The 17,550-nt window shown below is 43.5% G+C and overlaps 1 protein-coding gene across 2 annotated transcripts in view; it reads right to left on the bottom strand.

Moving 5' to 3' along the window:
* Nucleotides 1-17,550, bottom strand: part of LOC141106160 (cGMP-dependent protein kinase 2-like) — a 397,387-nt gene that overhangs the window by 244,332 nt on the left and 135,505 nt on the right. For both annotated transcript variants that reach the window (XM_073596694.1, XM_073596693.1), the window contains exons 5-6: nucleotides 13,975-14,080; nucleotides 4,641-4,704 (exon numbers count right to left, since the gene is read on the bottom strand). In XM_073596694.1, coding sequence (XP_073452795.1) covers nucleotides 4,641-4,704; nucleotides 13,975-14,080 — 170 coding nt within the window. The remainder of the gene's footprint in view (nucleotides 1-4,640; nucleotides 4,705-13,974; nucleotides 14,081-17,550) is intronic.

Raw genomic sequence — 17,550 nt, forward strand, 5'->3', positions numbered from 1 at the left:
ATGGGGAAAAAAACAAGAAATTAGGATAGAGAGAGATAAAAAGGAAAGAAGGGAGAACAATGAGAGAGTGCTACAGCCTAAAATGTACCATAAGGGGTTTTAATACTGTACGAGTGGAAGGGACTCAGGGAGCTCTAAATGTCCGTGGGTTTGGGGCACTAATTACTTGTCTTGCCTTGGGTGCTGACAACCCACGCTACGAAAATAATTTTACTGTTAGGGGTCCCCACAATTTGGGAAATTTTATCAAGGGATCACGGCACTAGACAGGTTGAGAACCACTGCTGTAAGAACAGCAAGGATGTGGAATTCCCTTCCACAGGTGGCGGTCTCAGCGGGGGCATCGATAGTTTCAAGAAACTATTAGATAAGCACCCGAACGACCTCAACATACAGAGATATACAATGTAATACTGACATATAATCACATACATAGGTTGGACTTGATGGATGGATGGTGTCTTTTTTCGACCTCACCTACTATGTATGTAACTATGTATGTAACTGGGTCATTAAGCGCACCAAAACTCTCAAAGGGCTTTAACATTAGCCAGCTGAAGAACCTCCCATAATATTTATTCTGCTAGTCCTCTTTGTTCCCTGCCCCCTTCTCGATCATTCTCCTTTTCTTTTGGACAGTGGATATCCAGTCGGTCTAGGGCTAGCATTGCCGCCATAAATGTGCTCTGGCAGAATAGTTGCAGCACTCAGTAGATCACCCTATGCCTAGTCCTTCCTGTTAATCACTTTTTTATGCTAAATTGTGTTATTATAATTGTTAATTAATTTTATGCTTGCCTTGTTACCAACCATATTGGGAGACAATATATTACGTTTGCCTTTACTACCTGATTTGGTGCCTGTTTTTTTTTTTTTATATAGCACTACTACTGGGTACTAAATATTACTTCCAGTGATTTCCTGTGATATTGTGAGTTTGTACACTCAACCTGATGTTTTAGAGGAGCTGAGGTTCTTGAAAGGGTTGAGGGGTTGAGGTAAAGAGAAGACTCATCCTACGGGGGTAGTACTACATTAGTTAAACTGCATGCAGGAAGGCAAAACAAAAGCATAGCATGCCTACAACACAAAGTTAGCAAACAGTGTAGCCTGGTTAATATATGCTATATATATATATATATATATATATATATATATATATATATATATATATATATATATATATATATATAAAGAAAAAGCACATGGCTATTCAGATAGGCATGTTTTACCAAGAACAAATAGGGCCCAACTATTGTATCTGTTACCCGTTTATCTGTTTAAAGCCTTGTGCCCTTATGATTTGACCATGTATCATATTTGATCCTGGAGTTGCTATTGCATCTAGAAGTATTCTGGAATGCTTCTAAATAATATGCTAAAAAAACACCCTATTTAAAAGAACAAGCCCAGAGGGTTGAAGACTTTGAAATATTCAGATAAGCATCCCATTCACTTGATTATTTGCAAGTGTCTCATAGAAAATAAGTAATTTGCTCAGCAAGGGACAAACAATTAGTCAAGCAACACTGCTCTCACCAACTACTAAATTGTGATTGCTGTTTTTATTCTTAATGAGGACTTCAGCGACATAGTGCCATGTCAGCAAAACTTTACTTCTTCTCTCTACACCCACTAGAATTTTAAACGCTCTACTTCTTTCTTGAAGAGCTAATGGTTTAAAGATTACAGATGTCTGTGGGTGTCTTCATCTACTTCATAAAAGAACCTAGATACTTAATATATGTATCATTTACTGTACATTTACAGTTTTACAGTTGCTGTTGTTATGTTTTAACTATTATACACAGGAAATGTGTCTACTAAGTCTTTTTTATTCTAGGGCAGGGGTTCTCAGGCTTTTTAAATGATCATCATTATCATTTTTGTTTCCATAAGGTGGGAAAATTTAAAAAAAAAACACTTTGAAAAGGAATTGAAAAGGATTCTGACTTTGAAGTGTTCCTTGATTGTGGTAGGAATTAAGCATGTAGGTGGGGTACAGTGTGTGCGGGGACTCACACAGACAGGTGCAATAGAAAACTTGTATTGAAGTAATGCAATGACAGTTCACAACAACCCGGAGGGAACTGGGTAAACTCACAGTTTCCAGCAATGTGAAGATGACAGGTATCAGCCAGGTTGATAATGTCTGGCTTCAGAATGTGGCCTGGCCTCCAGTGCCCAAGCAGGAAGATGTCCAAATAAGTCCCTCCTCATCAGGAACCTCTCCCTACCGCTAGTATTGTGCCTAACAGGCTGGGTACCTGTCCCTACTCTACCAACTCACAAAAGGCGTGGCAAGCCTGGTAGCCAGGGCCCCTAAATAGGCTCTGCCTGACTCAAGATGGCTTTTGGGGTCGCATCGGGCAGCAGCATCCAAACGGGTGCTTCCACAATGACTCAGGAAACAATAGAGGTGCTGTGTTCCTCTAGACTTCCTCTCCAGCTGCGGTGCTGCGGAGGAGGAGCGTCATCTGCTTTGGAGAAAGTAGACTGCACCTGCCTACACTCCCCCCTCTTTAACAGATGCGGTACTCGGCATCACAACATGATAACAAATGTGAAAAGAAATATATCCAGAGTGAAGGCATAAGAATAAACACATTTAAACAACATAGTCAGAATATCTAGCAGGGAGCTGTCTGTAGTTAGGGAGTACACCCCTCACATTTTTGTAAACATTTTATTATATCTTTTCATGTGACAATACTGAAGAAATTACACTTTGCTACAATGTAAAGTAGTAAGTGTACAGCTTGTATAACAGTGTAAATTTGCTGTCCCCTCAAAATATCTTAACACACAGCCATTAAAGTCTAAACCGCTGGCAACAAAAGTGAGTACACCCCTAAGTGAAAATGTCCAAACTGGGCCCAATTAGCTATTCTCCCTCCCCAGTGTCATGTGACTCGTTAGTGTTACAAGGTCTCTGAATGGGGAGCAGGCGTGTTAAATTTGGTGTTATCGCTCTCACTCTCTCATACTGGTCACTGGAAGTTCAACATGGCACCCCATGGCAAATAAAGATGGCCTAGGCTATAAGAAGATTGCCAAGACCCTGAAACTGAGCTGCAGCACAGTGGCCAAGACCATACAGCAGTTTAACAGGACAGGTTCCACTCAGAACAGGCCTCGCCATGGTCGACCAAAGAGATTGAGTGCACGTGCTCAACATTATATCCAGAGGTTGTTTTTGGGAAATAGACGTATAAGTGCTGCCAGCATTGCTGCAGAGATGGAAGGGGTGGGGGGGTCAGCCTGTCAGTGCTCAGACCATACACCGCACAATGCATCAAATTGGTCTGCATGGCTGTCGTCCCAGAAGGAAGCCTCTTCTAAAGATTATGCACAAGAAAGCCAACAAACAGTTTGCTTAAGACAAGCAGACTAAGAACATGGATTACTGGAACCATGTCCAGTGGTCTGATGAGACCAAGATAAACTTATTTGGTTAAGATGGTGTCAAGCGTGTGTGGCGGCAACTAGGTGAGGAGTACAAAGACAAGTGTGTCTTGCCTACAGTCAAGCAGGTTGGTGGGAGTGTCATGGGCTGGGGCTGCATGAGTGCTGCCGACACTGGGGAGCTACAGTTCATTGAGGGAATCATGAATACCTACATGTACTGTGACATACTGAAGCAGAGCATGATCCCCTCCCTTCAGAGACTGGGCCGCAGGGCAGTATTCCAACATGATAAGTACCCCAAACACACCTCCAAGACAACCACTGCCTTGCTAAAGAAGCTGATGGTAAAGGTAATGAACTGTCCAAGCATGTCTCCAGACCTAAACCCTATTGAGCATCTGTGGGGCATCCTCAGATGGAAGGGGGAGGAGTGCAAGGTCTCTAAGATCCACCAGCTCCATGATGTCATCATGGAAGAGTGGAAGAGGACTCCAGTGGCATACTGTGAAGCTCTGGTGAGCTCCATGCCCAAGAGGGTTAAGGCAGTGCTGGAAAATAATGGTGGCCACACAAAATATTGACACTTTGGGCCCAATTTGGACATTTTTACTTAGGGGTATACTCACTTTTGTTGCCAGCGGTTTAGACATTAATGGCTGTGTGTTGAGTTATTTTGAGGGAACAGCAAATGTACACTGTTATACAAGCTGTACACTCACTACTTTACATTGTAGCAAAGAGTAATTTCTTCAGTGTGGTCACATGAAAAGATAAAATAAAATATTTCTAAAAATGTGAGGGGTGTACTCACTTTTGTGAGATACTGTATGCATTTTTAAAGAAAGCACTTTTATTATTATTAATCCCTATTTGTTTTATCTCCAGAACAATGTTGCAACCTGCAAGCCTCATTTAGCCTACAAATAGTTGCTGTCATTAAACAGACTGCATTGACAGCTTTTTCTTGTCAAATATCTAATTTTCTGCTAAGCTTTTTTGGTTATTTTCTTAATGTTTAGAAGTTCTTACAGAAAGCTTTAGGTTTAAGAATCCTTTAGGAATCAATTCATATTTAAAAACTGGAATATGTAGATCTTGGCCAGAAAAAATAAAACCAAAGCTTAAAAGCAAACATTTGTTTAGTTTAATACTGTACAGATGTTTTCTTATTTGACCGGTTATTCATTGCAATATCATGCTGAAATATCCACAATATAAGAAAAGATACATACAACTTCCAGGCAATCTACAATCTTTGACAGCTTCTCTTCGGGTAAATCTTTCAGTAGTGAAACACTGCAGAAGAAATTGGAAAAAGGAGTTATATTCCTGGAAATAGCATTTCAAATTTACTTTGACAGCTCTGTAATACATTTGCCACTTCTTGTCTCTGTTAATATAGATTTTCTCCCACTCCTTACTAGTATTGGAAGTTTCCCACACTTCTTAATGACTTCCTGAGATTCAGTGTAGCTGACTATGAGCAACTGTTTTATATTTCAGCGGCACATGACTTTTTAAATGTGATAGGCAAAGGTTTCCTCTGTCCCAGATACATAATGATTATCTATAGTCTCTCCCTGCTCAGCATGTCCTTTTTGGTTCAGTGCCTTGAAATAGTCTGAACGGAGTTTGGGGACTAGTTCATCCTGCCTGCAGGGGTCATTTAAGTAAATGACTTGCAGCTTGCTGAAAATTCCATTCCAATATCAGTGGGGTTATCTATTAAACAGTGTAAGTAGAAAAGCCCCTAGTGCAAAGTGAAGTAAGGCTACAGCATAGAATCAGAATCAATGTACTACAGACATGCAAACCTTGTTGTACTACCCAACCTGCAAAAACTAATTTCAGGGAGGTGGCACTCCGCACCCCTGTGGCGAAATATGGGCGTGGATTAAATTGCGCTACATATTGTGCATGGCTTAAAGGGCTTAAAAGTCTGAAGTGAGTTACATGCAGTAATGTTTAATAGGGAATGTACAGTGTGGAGTGTCCAGCGGTGGGTAGTATGTGCAGAAGAGAAGTGCAGAGTATATGTAGGTGGGTATAATGTGGAGGTGAAGAGTAAGGAGTGTACAGCGGTGGGTAGTATGTGCAGGATGGTGTCAGTAGGGCAGTGGACGGTGTCAGTAGTTCTTTATTTTTTTACGATCAAATTTTTTGTATTTTTTTTTTTTTTTAATGCTTTTTCGGGGCCAGTGGACATTGTCAGTAGAGCAGTGAATAGTGTCAGATTTTTAAAAATTTTTTTACAATTTCATTTTTTTATTTATTTTTACAATTTATTTTTGTATTTTTTGTTTTTCATAATGATTGGGGGTGGGGGAGGGGGGTAGTGGACAGTGTCTGGAGAGCATTGGATGGTGTCAGTGGTTTTTTGTTTTTATTATTTTTTACAGTTTTGTTGTTTATTATTTTTTTTAAATCATTTAAAAAAAAAAATCACAGTGCTTCTGGGGAAGGGGGTGGGGTATGTGGCAGTGAGCGGTGTCAGTAGGGCACTGGACGGTGTCAGTAAGGCACTGAACGGTGTCAGTAGTTTTTTATTTTTACATATTGATTTTTTTTAAATGCAATTTGTTTTTAATTTTTTTCACAATGCTTTTTGGGGTAGGCGGTTGGGGCAGTAGACAGTATTGGTAGGGCATGGGGGGGAGTGGTGTCAGTAATTTTTTATTTTATATATTTTTTTTTACAATTTAATTTTTTATAATTTTTTTTACAATTTAATTATTTTATATTTAATAAGGGAGAATGGAGGGGGACACATGGATGAAACCACTGCCGCCCAGGATCTGCCCTGTAGCCGGGAGCTCGCTGGGCACTCGCGGGTGTCCAGGAGCCCGTTACCAAATGCGGGAGACACCCGCACCTTGCGGGAGACTTGGGATGTTTGGTACTAAAGCAAGGCCTGTGAAAAATGAATACTGATTGGCTGTTATGGGTTAACAATTTAGGCACTTAGCACCTTACACTCCTATTGAAAAAGCTTGCAAGTGCTGCTTAGGTTTGCATCTCTGTTGTAGTAATGGAACAACCATTTCATGTTTGCCATTATTCCCTTAAACTGGTGTTATCATTAATATCTCATCTGACATTTTATCAATAATGGCATCCATGAAATGCAGTAATGTGCACACAGGAAAGGACCTAAACATAGTAACTCATTAAGAGATGCACAGGCAACAATAAACAGTGAAATATTTCAAAACACGTATACATCATCGAGATCAGCCTTTCTCAACCTTTTTTAACCCATAGGAACCCTTAAAAATATTTTCAGGTCTCAGGGAACCTCTGCTAAAATTACAATTATCTACAGTTCATGGTATAGCAGCAAATCTTTCTCACTTTTTTTTGTTTTTATAAAAGATTACTGTTAAATCCTAAATTTCCCATTGCTCTGTTAAGTATTGCTCTTTTTAGTTTGCTTGACTATAAAATTTCAATATGCAATTCAGCATTTTTTCAGTATTTTCATTTTTAAGAGATTACATTAAAGATTTCTTTGCTTCAACCTTACCTTTCCATTTTTTCTTACATCTGTAGTTTATACACCGTAAAGTAGGCATGTCAAACTAAAATCTCGAGAGGAGTTCTCCTCTAGACCACGCTGTGGAAAAAAGTTCTATGAACTTTTCATCAATTGCTGCCTGTTACTCCTGTCCAGGGCTCTGTACCCAGCCACATACAGTGGGGACGGAAAGTATTCAGACCACCTAAATTTTTCACTCTTTGTTATATTGCAACCATTTTCTAAAATCATTTAAGTTCATTTTTTCCTCATTAATGTACACACAGCACCCCATATTAACAGAAAAACACAGAATTGTTGACATTTTTGCAGATTTATTAAAAAAGAAAAACTGAAATATCACATGGTCCTAAGTATTCAGACCCTTTATTGTGACACTCATATATTCAACTCAGGTGCTGTCCATTTCTTCTGATCATCCTTGAGATGGTTCTACACCTTAATTTTAGTCCAGCTGTGTTTGATTATACTGATTGGACTTGATTAGGAAAGCCACACACCTGTCTATATAAGACCTTACAGCTCACAGTGCATGTCAGAGCAAATGAGAATCATGAGGTCAAAAGAACTGCCTGAAGAACTCAGAGACAGAATTGTGGCAAGGCACAGATCTGGCCAAGGTTACAAAAAAATTTCTGCTGCACTTAAGGTTCCTAAGAGCACAGTGGCCTCCATAATCCTTAAATGGAAGATGTTTGGGACGACCAGAACCCTTCCTAGAGCTGGACGTCCAGCCAAACTGAGCTATCGGGGGAGAAGAGCCTTGGTGAGAGAGGTAAAGAAGAACCGAAAGATCACTGTGGCTGAGCTCCAGAGATGCAGTCGGGAAATAGGAGAAAGTTGTAGAAAGTCAATCATTACTGCAGCCCTCCCCCAGTCGGGGCTTTATGGCAGAGTGGCCCGACGGAAGCCTCTCCTCAGTGCAAGATTAATGAATGCCCGCATGGAGTTTGCTAAAAAACACCTAAAGGACTCCAAGATGGTGAGAAATAAGATTCTCTCTTCTGATGACCAAGATAGAACTTTTTGGCCTTTTTTCTAAGCGGTATGTGTGGAGAAAATCAGGCACTGCTCATCACCTGTCCAATACAGTCCCAACAGTGAAGCATGGTGGTGGCAGCATCATGCTGTGGGGGTGTTTTTCAGCTGCAGGACAGGATGACTGGTTGCAATCGAGGGAAAGATGAATGCGGCCAAGTACAGAGATATCCTGGACGAAAACCTTCTCCAGAGTGCTCAGGACCTCAGATTGGGCCGAAGGTTTACCTCCCAACAAGACAATGACCCTAAGCACACAGATAAAATAACAAAGGGGTGGCTTCACAATAACTCCGTGACTGTTCTTGAATGGCCCAGCCAGAGCCCTGACTTAAATCCAATTGACCATCTCTGGAGAGACCTAAAAATGGCTGTCCACCAACATTTACCATCCAACCTGACAGAACTGGAGAGGATCTGCAAGGAGGAATGGCAGAGGATCCCCAAATCCAGGTGTGAAAAACTTGTTGCATCTTTTCCAAAAAGACTCATGGCTGTATTAGATAAAAAGGGTGCTTCTACTAAATATTGAGCAAAGGGTCTGAATACTTAGGACCATGTGATATTTCAGTTTTTCTTTTTTAATAAATCTGCAAAAATGTCAACAATTCTGTGTTTTTCTGTCAATATGGGGTGCTGTGTGTACATTAATGAGGAAAAAAATGAACTTAAATGATTTTAGCAAATGGCTGCAATATAACAAAGAGTGAAAAATTTAAGGGGGTCTGGATACTTTCCGTCCCCACTGTATGTTCTGGTCTCATATCTTGTTGCCCAGAAGTTGGAATACACACTTGATTTTGCATCAGATATAACACTCAATCGGAGGGAACTCTTGCATCCATATATTAGTTTGCAGCTACTGATACAACTGGAACATAGATTATCATTCCTGGTCTTCCTGAAGGATCATATTAGGGGACTTTCTGTACATCTCTGCTGCTCATAGCCAATATTACAGTACCCGGATACGCCTGTAGACAATTTTTAAGTTCAAGGATGCATGAGAATGTGAAATCATTGTGCAATATTGACAGGGTGGTTTGGGGTCTATGATTTATCTTTATAATTGTCTATGTGCTACATGTACAATAAAGATGTTTTTTATGATGCATTGGTCTAGATTTTTGGGATAAGTTTTTATAGAGACTCAGTTCTGTGATGGTTTGGTTTTGAGCCCATACCCGGTTTCCTTTTCTTTCTTTTTTTAATTCCTACTGACACTGGGGCATTTATGACTGACCACTGTTGCTGGGGTATTTATTACTCCCACTGACTCAGGAAAATCCATTAAACCCACAAGCCACTGACTGCGGAACATTGTTTATTCCCAGTGATCCTTAATACTGGGGTATTTTTTACTCCCACTGACCCCAGGCACTTGGGCATTTTTTTTACTTCTACTAGCTACACTCCAGCCCTTTATTTAAATTAAGATGATTAACCCATTCACACCTAAGGGTAAAACAAATCTGAAAGCCTAAGCACAATGTTGCAATTTTGGCGTGTTAGGAAAACCATACATATCACAACTACTTCGTGCATCCAGGTGGATTATACTTTGTTTTTTTTCAGGACAAATTGGACTTTCATTAGGTAGTAAATAGTTATAGATATCTCCTCATTTTTTTTTATTATCAAAGGAAAACTGGAATAAATTGGAAAAAAAAACATTTAAAAAAAAATGTTGCTTTATATTTCTTGTTACTACCATAACCTAACCCAAAATAAATTATCCTGCTCCTGATGATTGTAATGATACCACATATGACACAGTTGACCACCCCATCCTCCTCAAAAAACTTTACTTCCTCGGTCTCTGTGACTGTGCTCTTCAGTGGCTCTCATCCTACCTATCTCAATGCACCTTCAGTGTCACTTACAATTCTACTTACTCCACTCCTCTTCCCCTCTCTGTCGAGGTCCCCCAAGGTTCTGTTCTTGGACCCCTTTTATTTTCAATCTACACCTCTTCCCTGGGTCAGCTGATAGCCTCTCACGGCTTTTAATATCATTTCTACGCTGACGACACACAAATCTATCTCTCCACCCCTCAACTCACTCCATCAGTCTCCTCACGCATCACTAACTTACTAACCGACATATCTGTATGGATGTCACATCACTTCCTCAAACTTAACTTGTCCAAAACCGAGCTTATAATATTTCCTCCCCTGACTTGTCTGTCAAGAGCAATGGCACAACCATCCACCTGTCCACACATGTCAGGGTGCTAGGTGTTATCCTGGACTCTGAACTCTCCTTTCGGCCCCACATCCAATCACTTTCCAAAGCTTGCCACCTCAACCTCCGCAACATCTCTAAACTACGTCCCTTTCTAACCAATGAAACCACAAAGCTCCTGATTCACTCCCTGGTTATCTCTCGCCTCGACTACTGCAACTCCCTCCTCATTGGCTTACCTTTAAATAGACTATCCCCCTTCAGTCTATCATGAATGCTGCTGCCAGACTCATCCACCTTACAAACCGCTGAGTGTCTGGTACACCTCTCTGCCAATCCCTCCATTGGCTGCCACTCGCCCAACTAATTAAATTCAAAATACTAACAATAAGTTACAAAGCCACCCACAACTCATATCCGCCTCCAGGACTTCTCCTGAGCCTCGCCCATCCTCTGGAATTCCCTACCCCAATCTGTCAGACTGTCTCCAAATGTATCCACTTTTAAGCGATCCCTGAAAACTTTCCTCTTCAGAGAAGCCTAACCTGGCTCCATCTAACAACTGCACTATTTTCTCCATTAGCTCATCCCCCACAGCTATTACCCTTTTGTATAACTTGACCCTCCCTCCTAGCTTGTAAGCTCTAACGAACAGGGCCCTCTGATTCCTCTTGTATTGAATTGTATTGTACTTGTACTGTCTGCCCTAATGTTGTAAAGTGCTGCGTAAACTGTTGGCGCTATATAAATCCTGTATAATAATAATAATAATAATAATAATTTATGCAATTTGTTGTTTGTACAGCCCAGAAGCAATAGAGCGCAAAAAATCCTGCTCAAAACATACTGACCCTTAACTTTTGACCCTTTCTTGACCCAAACACTAAGCCTGGCACCGACCTAGATCAAACCTTGATCTAGGTATTTTTTCGTTACAGGCAGTCCCCGAGTTACGAACACCCGCGTTACGAACTACTCCTACTTACGAACGGCCTCAAATGCCGGCCACTTGTGCTCCATGCTGGTCCTGGATACCTCCCAACACATCCCATACTGCAGTACTACATTTACTGCATGGCCAGAAGAGCCCCAGATAACATAACAAGTGCCCGGAACATCCCACATCCATGCACAGATGGACGTTACACTTACGAATGCAGTGTTTTCCGACCGGAAGTTACAATTACAAATGCAGTGTTGCTACTTACGAACAACTTCGAACAAACCTACAGTCTCTATTGTGTTCGTAACTCGGGGACTTCCTGTGTTTTTTATTTACATTTTTTATTATTTTATTTATTTTAAATTGTTTTAAAAACACTTCTTTTTTCTCTCTGCATGGAAAGACAAAGATACAATATATCTATCTCTCGATTCACAGAAAGTCAAAAACAAAGGGCTGGGCTTCACAGTGGCTGATCACTGTGGCAGCCAATCAGGACTTACCACAGCCTATGAGTATGCATGCCACAAAGGGAGAAAAACATATGCAGCCCCAGGAAAAAAAGCCCAGTCCCGTGAGGCTGCATATATGTGTTACGTCGGTGTGAAGGGGGTAAGGTAAGTAAGTAAGTGTAATCTCATATGATTGATGCTGCATCCACCTGGGTGAGTGTGAATGCTTATTTTTTTTTAAATCCCACACTTCTCTTTTAACTGAAAGCAAGTTTGCACTGGTAGCTGTAGCAAAAATTAAATGGGTTTCTCATTTCAGTAACAAATGGACAACTCCTTCGGCTCAAAGCGGCAGCCGACAAGACATTTTAGGAAGGCCTGTCTGCTCCTCAGCCCAAAAAAAAACATTCTTGCAACTCCTGGCAACCAAAGCCAGTCCACATAATTTATGAAAACTCCACTTACTGAGATGTTTCTTTCAGTGGCGGAATTACCAGGGTCGCACTTGTTGCATTTGCGACTGGGCACTTGAATTCCGCCACTGTAGGGGGGTCCGCCACCGCCCGGAAGATAGTACACTGGTCATTTACAGGGAGTCCCCATCCGCTCCGCCCATCCTCTCCAGTTGCTCCGCTTATCCTCCCCACCTGCACTCACGGGCACACTGCACAGTCCGCTCATCCTCTCCACCCATCTTCTCCTCCTGCACTCATGGGCACAGTCCCCGTCCGCTTCACCCGTCTGCTTCGCCCATCCTCTCCGCCCGCTCTGCCCACTCCTCCCAACCTCTCCGCCCGCACTCACGGGCACAGTCCCCGCACATCTTCTCTGTCTCCGTCTGCGCGCATGGGCACAGTCCCCGCCCGCTCCGCCCATCTTCTCTGGCTCCGCCTTCACTCACGGGTACTTACAGGCCCCGCCCATCCTTTCTGCCCACCCAAGCAAGACTTAGCAAGGAGGGGAACCAAGTGATCTGCAAGTGAATGGCACCCATCCCTCAATATCAACACTACCACTGATTCCCCCACACACCATCTCTACTTCACTGATCCCCACACCACCACTACTGCCACTGATCCCCACACCACCACTACTGCGCTGATTCCCCCCCACGCCACTTCAGCCACTAATACCCCCCCACACCACCACCACTACTGCCACTGATACCCCCCACACCACCACCACCACTACTGTCACTGATTCCCTGATACACCCCCACACCACCACCACCACCACTACTGCCACTGATCCCCCACACCACCACCACTACTGCCACTGATACCCCCCACACCACCACCACTGCCACTGATTCCCCCTCCCTCCACACCACCACCACTGATACTCCCCCACACCACCACAACCACTGCTTCCACTGATCCACCCCACCATGACCACTACTGCCACTGATCCGATCCTGTGACCACCATCCTTGCCACTGATACCATTCCCCTCCCCACCACTCATCCCATTACACTCCCCAACCACCACCCTCACCACAGATCCCATCCTCCCACCACCGCTGCCACTCATTTCATCCAATGCTCCCCACCGCTACCACTCATCCCATCCAATCCCCCCCTTCCACTACCACTCATCCCATCCCACCCCCCCACCAACCATCATCCTTGCCACTGATCCCATTGACCCCATCACCTCTGCCACTCATCCCATTTAATCCCCCCTACCACTGATCCCACCCCCCCAACCACAACCCTTGCCACTGATCCCATTCCCCCTCACCGCTGCTACTCATCCCATCCCCCCACCACCACTGCTGCCACTCATCCCATCCCCACCAAACCACCATTACTGCCACTGATCCCATCCCCCCACCGCTGCCACTCAGCCCATCTCTCCCTCACTGCTGCCACTCATCCCATCCCCCACCACCACCACTGATGCCACTGATCCTATCCCTCCCCAACCACCACTGCTGCCACTGATCCCATCCCCCACCACTACCGCTGCCACTCATTCCAGGAGCGTAACTACAGGGGTCACAATTGCAATAGCGCATATGTTGCCCCTGAACACCTGGATGGGGGGGCATTTAGACGAAACAAATCCCCTCCATTTTTCTACTGCAGCCACTAAAAGTCTGCTTCTCCTCCTCTCCCTCTGATAGGCATTCAGTGGCTGCGGGAGGAAAATGGAGGGGATTTGTTCCCCCTCCTATCCAGGTCCTGCTGCCCCGGGATCAGTGGGACGGGCCCTGGCTGGAAGGTCAGGGGGCCCTCCATGGTTTCTTGCACCGGGGCCCCGAAGGTTCTAGTTAGGCCTCTGATTTCTTTTACCTCCATATATCAAAGTTAGCTATTAGGCTGGTTGGATATTCACAAGAAATGAAAATACAATCAACTGGTATGTCATGCGTCACTGAATTCAACATCTTAGTAGGAAATAGGGTTAATTACCTGCGAAGAAAGCTGAAGTATTCCTGATGTTGCGCTTGTGCTGAACTCATCATAATATTCTGGAAAACCTGTCTATCCAAAACCCAAATCTTGGAGTCCGTCACCGCTTAATGGGGGAAAATAAAATACATTTTAAGCCATATCTAATGCTACAAAATGCATGCTAATGGTAATAGACAATTACAGGGAACAGTAAGTTTTTAAAAGTTAACCATATTTAGTGATCTGCCTAAACAAAGATTTTAAGCTTTTTATTTTTTCCCTAATGCACACCTGAGTTACTGAACACAGGGCATCTGTAAGAGAAATGAGAGAGAGTGAATAAACATGAGAGGACGCCCACCATTCTAGAGTATTGGGGGCAAAGAAGTCAATTTACAGAATCAGCATCCGTCTTCACTTGGTTGCTTTCATTCATTCAGTTTATGCTCTATAGATCAGTGACTAATTGTCTTAAAATGTATATAAAACCAGTAAGCTTGTATGAAAACCTTTATAAAAGCTGCACTGCTTTAGAACTCAGATTGAGGTTATTTATCAGCATAGGTGCAATATTTTCAGGATGGTTCAGCAGTTTTTTAATTGGTTTTATTTGTTTACTGACATTTATAGAAATTTCCCCCTTTTGTTGAGTTTCTGGGACAGGAAGTGAATAGAAATACCCCTAATAGGATACAGAAGAAAACACAAACAAACAAACAAACATAAAAAAGGGGTTACCATTCCCCACCCTATCCAAAAAAAGTCAAGCCATAAACACAAATGCTTTAAAAAACTGAATGCCAGGCAGTAGTGATGGGCAGGACACCCCCGGGTTCTGTTCTACACCAAAACTCCAGAACAGGGAAAAAGTTCTGACCAGAATCCGGAACCCTAAAAAAGTGTATGGGATCAGAACTCTAAAAATCAAAAGTTTCCACTTTTAAGTCTTACATATGCAAGTTATTGCCCATAAAAAGGGTATGGGGGCCTGATTACTGCCCTGGGGGACATGTATCAATGCAAAAAACTTTTTAAAAATATAGGATATAACCACTACCCGCCCACCATTTGCAGAATGACGGCCAGAAAGTGGTTGTATTATCCTGACTGGGAATCACATGACATCCAGCAGAATAAGCCGCGCACGGCGATCAGTGATGTGGTGTGTCAGTCTGACACACCGTATCTCTGATCCCAGTAAAGAGCCTATGACATAAGCTCTTTACCATGTGATCTGCTGTGTCCAATCACAGCTGATCACATGGTAACCAGGAAGTGCCGTTTATTGGCTTTTCCTCTACTCGCGCTGACAAGGCGCGAGTAGAGGAGAGCCGAACAGCTGTTCTCTTGACAGGGGGGGTCTGCGCTGATAATCAGTGCATTGATTATCAGTGTAGACCCATTGAGGGTGCCCACTAGAGACCACCAGGGATGCCCACTAGAGACTACTAGGGATGCCCACTAGAGCCCACCAGGGATGCCATCAGTGCCCATTATAAATGCCAATCTGTGCCCATCAGTGATGGCTGTCAGTGCCTCCTAATCAGTGCTGCCTATCAGTGCCATCAGTACTGCCTATCAGTGGCCATCAGTGCCGCCTATAAGTGCCCACCAGTGCCACCTATCAGTGCCCAACAGTGCCACCTATGAGTGCCTATCAGTGCCACCTATGAAGGCCCATCAGTTCTGCATATAAGTGCCTCATCATCAGTGCCCATCAGTGCCACCTCATCAGTGCCCGTCAGTGCAGCCTCATCAGTGAAGGAGAAAATTTACTTATTTACAATGTTTTATACCAGAAACAAAGAAAAATAATTTTTTTTTTCAAAACTTTCGGTCTTTTTTTATTTGTGGCGCAAAAAGAAAAGCTCTTTAAAAGAAAGCTCTTTTTGTGGGAAAAAAGTAGTGTTGCATGACCGCACAATTGTCATTCTAAATGCGACAGTGCTGACACCTGAAAATTGGCCTGGGCAGAAGGGTGTGAAAGTGCCCTGTATTGAAGTGGTTAAATAAGCAATGATTTTAATGACGCTTAAAGTGAAATAATAAAAAATGAAAAATTCCTAACCACTTCCATAGCAGATGATGGCCGGGCGGTGGTTCAGTTATCCTGACTGGGCGTCATATGACGTCCAGCAGGATAACATGCCACCGCGCTCCCCCGGGGGCATGCATCGCGGCGATCGGTGGAGCAGTGTGTCAGCCTGACACACCGCTCCACCGATCTTTACCGCGTGATCAGCCGTGTCCACTCACAGCTGATCACGATGTCAATAGGAAGAGCCGTTGATCGGCTTTTCCTCACTCACGTCTGACAGACGCGAGTAGAGGCGAGCCAATCGGCGGCTCTCCTGGCAGGGGGGGGTCTGCGCTGATTGTTTATCAGTGCAGCCCCCTCTCAGATCACCACACTGAACCACCAGGGAAGGGGGCAACATGTGGATAGCCAGGTATGTACCCCATGGCCATCCACATGTGCCCAATGTGCCCAGTCAGTGCCCAATCTGTGCCAATCAGTGCCCACAAATGGGCACTGATTGGCACCATTATATTGCAGTGATGCCCAGCAATGCCACCCTTAGGGGCATCAGTGCCACCAATCAGGGTCATCAGTGCTACCCATCAGTGTCCATCGGTGCCACCTGTCAGTGCCCATCTGTGCCCATCAATGCCCACCCATCAGTGCCCATCCGTGCCACCTATCAGTGCCACCCATAAGTACCCATCAGTGCCACCCATAAGTACCCATCAATGCCACCTACGAGTGCCCATCAGTGCCGCCTATGAGTGCCCATCGGTGCTACCTATGAGTGCCCATCAGTGCCGCATACCAGTGCCACCTATTAGTGCCCATCAGTGTCACCTATCAGTGCCCATCAGTGCCGCCTATCAGTGCCCATCATCAGTGCCCGTCAGTGCCACCTCATCAGTGCCACCTCATTGGTGCCACCTCATCGGTGCCCATCAGTGCCGCCGTATCAGTGCCCGTCAGTGCAGCCATATCAGTGCCCGTCATTGAAGAAGAAAACCTACTTATTTACAAAAATGTTTTACAGAAACAAAGAAAAACTTGTTTTTTTTCAAAATTTTCGGTCTTTTTTTATTTGTTGCGCAAAAAATAAAAACCAGTGATCAAATACCACCAAAAGAAAGCTCTTTGTGAGAACAAAATGATAAAAAAATTGTTTGAGTACAGTGTAGCATGACCGCGCAATTGTCATTCAAATTGCGACAGCACTGAAGGCTGAAAATTGGCCTGGGCGGGAAGGTGTCTATGTGCCTGGTGTTGAAGTGGTTAAATATAGTACAGAAAGAAAAAAAAACACACACAGCAAGGAAAGCCATCCACAGGGGTGTAGCACCAAAAGGGGCACACTTTTTCTCTATGTAAGTGGCAATACCAACTTGAGCCCCAACAAAAGGTCTCCCCCTATGTGATAAGGGCAGCTTTTACACATTCAGATATTTCATTCGCCTCTATACTTAAGGGGACTGTATTCTTACTCATTTAATAACTTGGTCCGGTATCCATGGGCCGTCTCTTGGTATTATTGGTCTCTGGCTAAGGAGAGTCTGGCAAATATCCACGTCATT

Source organism: Aquarana catesbeiana, linkage group LG08 (genome assembly GCF_042186555.1).
Source record: "Aquarana catesbeiana isolate 2022-GZ linkage group LG08, ASM4218655v1, whole genome shotgun sequence".
NCBI classification, from domain to species: Eukaryota; Metazoa; Chordata; class Amphibia; order Anura; family Ranidae; genus Aquarana; species Aquarana catesbeiana.